At 64.2% G+C, this 8,690-nt stretch overlaps 2 protein-coding genes across 5 annotated transcripts; one reads left to right on the forward strand and one right to left on the reverse strand.

The window, feature by feature from the left end:
* Positions 1–1,386: 1,386 nt before the first annotated feature.
* LOC128079449 (thialysine N-epsilon-acetyltransferase-like) lies at positions 1,387–3,926 on the forward strand. 4 transcript variants are annotated; one of them, XR_008206146.1, is made up of 6 exons: positions 1,387–1,493; positions 1,591–1,722; positions 2,302–2,364; positions 2,457–2,558; positions 3,258–3,298; positions 3,708–3,873. XR_008206146.1 is itself a non-coding variant. In XM_052680676.1 (6 exons), the coding sequence occupies exons 1-6, from the start codon at positions 1,431–1,433 to the stop codon at positions 3,900–3,902; spliced, it is 510 nt and encodes a 169-aa protein (XP_052536636.1). In that variant the 5' UTR covers positions 1,387–1,430; the 3' UTR covers positions 3,903–3,926. The 4 variants fall into 4 exon arrangements, 2 of the variants coding, with proteins under 2 accessions (XP_052536636.1, XP_052536637.1); XM_052680676.1 differs by having other exon boundaries at positions 1,591–1,636; positions 3,708–3,926; XR_008206148.1 differs by lacking the exon at positions 2,457–2,558.
* A 2,967-nt stretch (positions 3,927–6,893) lies between these two features.
* ADAT3 (adenosine deaminase tRNA specific 3) lies at positions 6,894–8,652 on the reverse strand. Its single transcript, XM_052680680.1, has 3 exons — positions 8,445–8,652; positions 7,946–8,351; positions 6,894–7,201 (listed from the first exon to the last, which is right to left on the reverse strand). The coding sequence occupies exons 1-3, from the start codon at positions 8,556–8,558 to the stop codon at positions 6,894–6,896; spliced, it is 828 nt and encodes a 275-aa protein (XP_052536640.1). The 5' UTR covers positions 8,559–8,652.
* Between the last annotated feature and the right edge of the window lie 38 nt (positions 8,653–8,690).

The following is an 8,690-nucleotide window of genomic DNA, read 5'->3' on the forward strand; positions in this document are numbered from 1 at the left end:
GGGAACCGAAATGAGGAACCCCAATAATGGGGACCCCGACCCCAATGGGGATCCTAAAAGGGAACCAAGATGGGGAACCCCGAAAGTGGAGACCCCAGTCCCAGTGAGGGGATCCTAAAAGGGAACTAAAATGAGGAACCCCAATAATGGGGACCCCAACCCCAAAGGGGGATCCTTAAAGGGAACCGAAATGGGGAACCCCAATAATGGGGACCCCAACCCCAGTGGGGGAACCTAAAAGGGAATCAAGATGGGGAACCCCAATAATGGGGCCCCTGAACCCAATGGGGATCCTAAAAGGGAACCAAGATGGGGAACCCCAATAATGGGGACCCCGACCCCAATGGGGATCCTAAAAGGGAACCAAGATGGGGAACCCCGAAAGTGGAGACCCCAGCCCCAGTGAGGGGATCCTAAAAGGGAACTAAAATGAGGAACCCCAATAATGGGGACCCCGACCCCAAAGGGGGATCCTAAAAGGGAACCGAAATGGGGAACCCCAATAATGGGGACCCCAACCCCAGTGGGGGAACCTAAAAGGGAATCAAGATGGGGAACCCCAATAATGGGGACCCTGACCCCAATGGGGATCCTAAAAGGGAACCGAAATGGGGAACCCCAATAATGGGGCCCCTGAACCCAATGGGGATCCTAAAAGGGAACCAAGATGGGGAACCCCGAAAGTGGAGACCCCAGCCCCAGTGAGGGGATCCTAAAAGGGAACTAAAATGGGGAACCCCAATAATGGGGACCCCGACCCCAAAGGGGGATCCTAAAAGGGAACCGAAATGGGGGACCCCAATAATGGGGACCCCGACCCCAATGGGGGATCCTAAAAGGGAACCGAAATGGGGAACCCCAATAATGGGGACCCTGACCCCAATGGGGATCCTAAAAGGGAACCGAAATGGGGAACCCCAATAATGGGGACCCCGACCCCAAAGGGGGAACCTAAAAGGGAACCGAAATGGGGGACCCCAATAATGGGGACCCCAACCCCAGTGGGGGAACCTAAAAGGGAATCAAGATGGGGAACCCCAATAATGGGGACCCTGACCCCAATGGGGGATCCTAAAAGGGAACTAAAATGGAAAGCCCCAAAAGTGGGGACCCCAGCCCCAGTGAGGGGATCCTAAAAGGGAACTAAAATGAGGAACCCAAATAGGGACCCCAACCCCAATGGGGGATCCTAAAAGGGAACCGAAATGGGGACCGAAATGGTTCTCAATACCTCAATGGGGAAATCCTAAAAGCGCATCACTATGGGAAGCTTCCGGTCGCCATGGAAACCAATCGCGCGCCGCCGTAACCATGGCAACAGCCCCCCCCCCCCCGGTGAAGTCACACACCATAGAGACGAAGGGCCGGCTGAGGGCGGAGCGCCTCCCGCCGCGGTGCATTGTGGGACTGGGGGAGGACTGAACTGCGTGATGGGGTGGGAGATCCGGGCCTGGAGGAGGGCGGACGGCCCCGAATTGCTGCGGATGTTGCGGGTATGGGGGGGGGGGGGACGGGGGGGGTCAGGAAGGGCCCCCCCACACACAGACACCGCGGGGGACCCCCCCTCAATTTCATGTCCCCGCTGTCCAGGAATGGGCGGAACTGGAGGGGGGGCCCAGGCCTTCGTGTGAGGAGGGTGAGGGCCCCGAAGCACGTGACCCCGCCGAGACCTATGACCTTTGACCCCCCCCCTCCTCGTGACCCTCACCGTGGGAACCCCACGTAATATTGGGGGGGGGGGGGGGGAAGGAATTCACTTCGAAATTGAGACCCCCCCCCCCAATAATGGGACCCTCAGAATGGGACCCCTCCCCAATAATGACCCCCCCCCATGACCTCCTGACCCCCCATGTGACCCCCTAATAACTCTGACCCCAAATGCCCCCCCCCCCCCAAATGGGACCCCTCCAAAATGCGACCCCCCCCCCCAATGACCTCCTGCCCCCCCATGCGACCCCCAAATAATCCTAACCCCAAATGCCCCCCCCCAATAATGCGACCCCCCCATGACCCCCTGACCCCCAAATAATTCTTCCCCCAAATGCCCCCCCCCAAAAATGGGACACCCCCTAAATGGGACCCCCCCTCCAAAGTGACCCCCCCATGACCTCCTTTCCCCCCATGTGACCCCCAAATAACCCTGACCCCAAATGCGACCCCCCCCAATAATGCGACCCCCCCCCCCTTGACCTCCTGACCCCCAAATAACCCTGACCCCAAAAACGTGGAGCCGCCCCCCCCCCCAATAAAGAAACCCCAATAATTCGGGCCCCCCTCCTGCCCCCACCCCTCCCCCCCCAGCTCTGCTCGCCGCCCTCCATGGCGCCGCCCCCCCCCCCGTGCTGCTGGTAGCCGAGCGCTCAGGTGAGACCCCCCCCAATTCGGGGGGTTTGGGGGTGGGGGGGGATGAAGGGGGGGGGTCCCCTAATTTCGGTGCCCCCCCCTCCCCAATTCAGGGCCCCCCCTGGGGGGTTTTGCTGTGGCTTCGTGGGGCTTCAGCACCTGGAGGGGCCGCGACCTGCGCGTGGGGGAGCTGTGGGTGCCGCCCGCGCTCAGAGGTGGGGCTGCCCCTGCCCCATAGATCCCCTCCCTGCCCCATAGATCCCCCTGACCCATAGATCCCCATAGATCCCCTCCCTGCCCCATAGATCCCCCTGCTCCATAGATCCCCATAGATCGCCCTGCCTCATAGATCCCCCCCCACCCCATAGAAACCCCCTGCCCCATAGATCCCCCCCTGCTCCATAGAAACCACCTGCCCCATAGATCCCCCTGATCCATAGATCCCCCTGACCCATAGATCCCCATAGATCCCCCCCACCCCATAGAAACCCCCTGCCCCATAGATCCCCCCCCGCCCCATAGAAACCCCCTGCCCCATAGATCCCCCTGACCCATAGAACCCATGACCCGTAGAACCCCCTGACCTGTAGAACCCCCCCTGACCCATAGATGCCCATAGATCCCTCCCCCTGCCCCATAGAAACCCTCCCTGCCCTATAGATCCCCCTGCCCCATAGATCTCTATAGATCCCCCCTCCCCCATAGATCCCCCCCCAGCCCCATAGAACCGCCTGCCCCATAGAACCCCCTTGCCCCTTAGAAACCCCCTGCCCCATAGATCCCCCCCTGCCCCATAGAACTGCCCTGCCCCATAGAACCGCCCGCCCCATACAAACCCCCTGCCCCATAGAACCGCCTGCCCCATAGAACCCTCCCACCCCATAAATCGTCCCCCTCCTCTCCCCCCAAACCAGACCAAGGGCTGCAGGAGCTGCTGCTGCGTGGGGTGGCCCAGGTAAATTTGAGGGGGGGGCGAAAGGGGGCCGGGGTGGGGGGGACAGAGGGGGAGTCAGGGGGGGCTTCCAACCCTCTGAAGCCCCCCCCCAAAAAAAGGGGGCTCCCAAAGAATCCCCCCACCGCATGGAACCCTTCTGACCCCATAGAATTCTATCCTAAAGAACCCCCCCACCCCATAGAACCCCCCCACCCCAAACGACCTCCCACCCCATAGAGCCCCGCCCCACAGCCCCCCATCCCCCCCCACAGCCCCCCCCTCCCCCCCCACCCCACAGAAGCCCCCCAACCCATAGAAAAAAGCCATGGTGGGAGGGGGGGGGGGGGGGAGGAGCAGAAGGGGGTCGGTGAGGGGGGGGGGGGCTTCCAACCCTCCGAAGCCCCCCCCCAAACCCCCCCACCCCCCCCAGGTCGCCGTGGCTGCAGGCTGCGCTCAGCTGAGAGTGGAGGTGGGGGGGGAGGGGGCGCCTTTGGACCCCCCCTCTTTTGGGGCCGTCGATTTGGGGTCCAGCGAGGGCTGGTTGGGGGTCAGCTTCCAGGGGGCGGCGCTGCAGGAGCTGGCGGGAGCCCCCCCCCTCCCCCAAAAAAGGAGCCCCTCCCTCTAAAATGGAGCCCCCCCCCAATAAAGCTGCACTGTTTGAATGAGTTCTGTTATTTTACGGGGGGGGGGGGGGGGCCTCAATAGCGACCCCTCCCAAAGCAGAAAACATCCTGCCCCATAGAGCCCCCCCACCCCACAGATCTGCACCATAGAGCCCCCCCACTGCATAGAGCCCCCCTCGCCCCATAGATCCACCCCATAGAAACCCCCTGCCCCATAGAGCCCTCCCACCCAATAGACCCCCCCCATAGAGCCCCCTCTCGCCCCATAGATCCACCACATAGAACCCCCTTGCCCCCCACCCATCCAGGCCCTGCAGCTTCCCGCAGACCCCCCCCCCCCCCCATTTATTAAGATAACGACCAATTAAGGGGGGAGGGCCCCATTTTGGGGGGGGGGGGTCTCATTTATTAAGATAACCAGCCACTAAAGGGGGGGGGGGGTCGCATTTTGAGGGAGGGTCCCATTTTGGGGGGGGGTGTCTCATGTTTTAAGATAACCAGCCATTAAAAGGGGGGTCTCCATTTACAGGAGGGGGCTCATTTATGAAGATAACGACCAATTAAGGGGGGGGGGGCCGGGTCCCATTTCGTCGCCCCCCCTTCCAGGCCCCGCAGCCTCCCCCAGACCCCCCCCCATTCATTAAGATAACGAGCATTCATTAACATAGCGACCAATTAAGGGGGGGCCGGGTCCCATTCTGCCCCCCCCCGCAGCCTCCCCCAGACCCCCCCCCATTCATTAACGATCAATTAAGGTGCGACCGGCTCCCTCCTGCCCCCCCCTCGCTCCCCCGCCCCCCCTCCCCCCATCCAGTCCCCGCAGCCCCCCCCCCCATTCATTAAGATAACAACCATTCATTAAGATAACAACCATTCATTAACACAGCGACCAATTAAGGGGGGGCCGGGTCCCATTCTGCCCCCCCCGCAGCCTCCCCCAGACCCCCCCTCATTTATTAAAGATCAATTAAGGGGGGGGGGCCGGCTCCCACTTCGCCCCCTCCCCCCCCCCCGTCCAGTCCCCGCAGCCTCCCGCAGACCCCCCCCATTCATTAAGACCACGACCATTCATTAACATATCAATCAAGGGGGGGCCGGGTCCCAGCTCCCCCAGACCCCCCCCCCCATTCATTAACGATTAATTAAGGTGCAGCCGGCTCCCCTCCTGCCCCCCCTCCCGTCCAGACCCCGCAGCCTCCCGCAGACCCCCCCCATTCATTAAGACCACGACCATTCATTAACACAGCGACCAATTAAGGGGGGGGCCGGGTCCCATTCTGCCCCCCTCGCAGCCTCCCCCAGACCCTCCCCCCATTCATTAACGATTAATTAAGGGGGGGGGGCCGGCTCCCATTTCGTCCCCCCCCCCCCCATCCAGACCCCGCAGCCTCCCGCAGACCCCTCCCCATTCATTAAGACCACGACCATTCATTAACATATCAATCAAGGGGGGGCCGGGTCCCAGCTCCCCCAGGACCCCCCCCCCATTCATTAACGATCAATTAAGGTGCGGCCGGCTCCCTCCTGCCTCCCCCTCGCCCCCCCTCCCCCCATCCAGTCCCCGCAGCCCCCCCCCCATTCATTAAGATAACGACCAATTAAGGGGGGGCCGGGTCCCATCCTGCCCCCCCCCCGTCCAGTGCCCGCAGCCTCCTGCAGACCCCCCCCATTCATTAAGATAACGACCATTCATTAACACAGCGACCAATTAAGGGGGGGCCGGATCCCAGCTCCCCGCAGACCCCCCCCCCTCATTCATTAAAGATCAATTAAGGGGGGGGGGGGGGCTCCCACTTCAACCCCCCCCCCCCCCATCCAGACCCCGCAGCCTCCCGCAGACCCCTCCCCCATTCATTAAGACCACGACCATTCATTAACATATCAATCAAGGGGGGGCCGGGTCCCAGCTCCCCCAGACCCCCCCCCCCATTCATTAACGATTAATTAAGGTGCAGCCGGCTCCCCTCCTGCCCCCCCTCCCGTCCAGTGCCCGCAGCCTCCCGCAGACCCCCCCCATTCATTAAGATAACAACCATTCATTAACACAGCGACTAATTAAGGGGGGGCCGGGTCCCATTCTGCCCCCCCCCGCAGCCTCCCCCAGACCCCCCCTCATTCATTAAAGATCAATTAAGGGGGGGGGGCCGGCTCCCATTTCGTCCCCCCCCCCCCCCCGTCCAGACCCCGCAGCCTCCCGCAGACCCCCCCCCATTCATTAAGACCACGACCATTCATTAACATATCAATCAAGGGGGGGCCGGGTCCCAGCTCCCCCAGACCCCCCCCCCCCCATTCATTAACGATTAATTAAGGTGCAGCCGGCTCCCCTCCTGCCCCCCCTCCCGTCCAGTGCCCGCAGCCTCCCGCAGACCCCCCCCATTCATTAAGACCACGACCATTCATTAACACAGCGACCAATTAAGGGGGGGCCGGGTCCCATTCTGCCCCCCTAGCAGCCTCCCCCAGACCCTCCCCCATTCATTAACGATCAATTAAGGGGGGGGGGCCGGCTCCCATTTCGTGTCCCCCCCCACTTCGGCCCTCCCCCACTTTCGCCCCCCCCCCCCCCCATCCAGACCCCGCAGCCTCCCGCAGACCCCCCCTCATTCATTAAGATAACGAGCATTTATTAACATAACGACCAATTAACGGGGGGCCGGGTCCCATTCTGCTCCCTCCGCAGCCTCCCCCAGACCCCCCCCCCATTCATTAAGACCACGACCATTCATTAACATATCAATCAAGGGGGGGCCGGGTCCCAGCTCCCCCAGACCCCCCCCCCCCCCAATTCATTAACGATCAATTAAGGGGGGGGGGGGGGGCCGGCTCCCATTTCGTGTCCCCCCCCCCCCCCCCCCCCCAGACCCCGCAGCCTCCCCCCCTTCATTAAGATAACGAGCATTTATTAACATAACGACCAATTAACGGGGGGCCGGGTCCCATTCTGCCCCCCCCGCAGCCTCCCCCAGACCCCCCCATTCATTAACGATCAATTAAGGTGCAGCCGGCTCCCCTCCTGCCCCCCTCCCGTCCAGACCCCGCAGCCTCCCGCACGCCCCGGCCCAGACGCCGCCCCACACCCGGTAGCGGTGGTTGAGCGCCGCCCTGCCGTGCAGGCCGTACCGCGTGGCCAAGGCGCCGTGCGCCGCCGCGGCTCCGAAGAGCAGCCTGCGCACCCGGGCGTGGAGCAGCGCCATGGCGCACAGCACGCACGGCTCCCTCGTCACGTAAACGTCCCACCCCGAGCACAGGTAGCCGCCCGCCGCCCCCCCCCCCGAAGCGGGCCGCCCCCCGGCCCCCCCTGCGCCGCCCCGCTCCGCTCCGCCGCCCGCCGTCTCCCCCCCCCCCCCCCTTCCCCACCGCGTCCGTCGCCCCCCTTCTCTCTTCTGTCACCCCCTGGGCCGCCTCTTCTTCCACCCCCCCCCTTCTCACCCCCCTCCTCCGTTCCACCACCCATCGTCTCCCCCCCACCCCCTTTCCACCCCTCCTCTTTATCACCCCCCCCTTTCTCACCATTTCCACCCCCCTCCCCCGTCCCACTACCCACCATCGTCTCCCCCCCACCCCCTCCGCCACCCCCTTCGCCCCCCTCCTCCTTTTTGTCACCCCTTCTTCCACCCCCCCCTTCCTCACCCTTCCCACCCCCCTCCTCCGTCCCACCACCCATCGTCTCCCCCCCACCCCCTCCACCCCCCCTCCCGTTTTTGCCCCCCCTCCCATCACCCCCTTCCTCACCCCCAACTTTCTCGCCCTCCTCCCCCCCCTCCCCCATCCCACCACCACCCACCACCATTTCCCCCCCACCCCCTCCGTCACCCCCTTCGCCCCCCTTCCCTTTTTTGCCACTCTCTGTGCCCCCCCTTCCATCACCCCCATCCTCGCCCCCCCCCTCTGCCACCCTTCTCCCCCCCCTCCTCCGTCCCCCCGCCCCCCCCCTTCGCCCCCCTTCCCTCCCCTCCTCCCCCTCCCCTCCCCCCCAGCCCCCCCCCCGTCCCCGCCGCCCCCCCCCCTCTGTCCCCTGGCCACCGCCGCCAGCACCTCCATCACGGCGTGTCCCAGCGGGTTGCCCCCCCCCTCCTGGTGTCCCACGCCGCGGCCACGACCCTCCCGCTCACCGGATCGACCACGGCCGCCCCGCACGGCACCATCCCCCTCCTGGCCCCGCGTCTCGCCGCCCTCACGGCCGCCGCCATCCCCGACGTGTCGCCGATCTCTTCCTTCTCGCTTTTGTCCCCTCTGTCGCCTCGGGAAACCCACGGCCAAAGGCCCGAAGTCACCGCCGTCTCCGTCTCGGCTCCAGGGGCCGGGAGGCGTCCGGGGAGACGGACGCGGAACGGGGGGCCGAGGCCGTGGGGTGACACCCCCCGACCCAAAAGGACCTGCAGAGGGGGCAGGGGGTGCGGGGGACGAGGGGACGGGGGTGGCCGTAGGGGTCCTGGTGGCATCTGGAGGTGATGGAGACGCGGGGACATCAATGGTGGCACTTGGTGACCCCATATCCAGGGGCACATGGGCAGCCATAGGGGTCCTGGTGGCATCTGGAGGTGATGGAGGCGTGGGGACATCATTGGTGGCACTTGGTGACCCCACATCCATGGGGATGTGGGTGGCCGTAGGGGTCCTGGTGGCACCTGGACGTCCTGAAGCCATGGGGACATCGGTGACACTTGAGGTTCTTTGGGTCCATGGGGACGTTGGTGGCACTTGGTGGCCCCACATCCATGGGGATGTCAGTGGCTGTAGGGGGTCCTGGTGGCACCTGGAGGTGCTGGAGCCATGGGGACGTCGGT

Source organism: Tympanuchus pallidicinctus, unplaced genomic scaffold (assembly GCF_026119805.1).
Source record: "Tympanuchus pallidicinctus isolate F22 unplaced genomic scaffold, pur_lepc_1.0 scaffold185, whole genome shotgun sequence".
Lineage (NCBI taxonomy): Eukaryota > Metazoa > Chordata > Aves > Galliformes > Phasianidae > Tympanuchus > Tympanuchus pallidicinctus.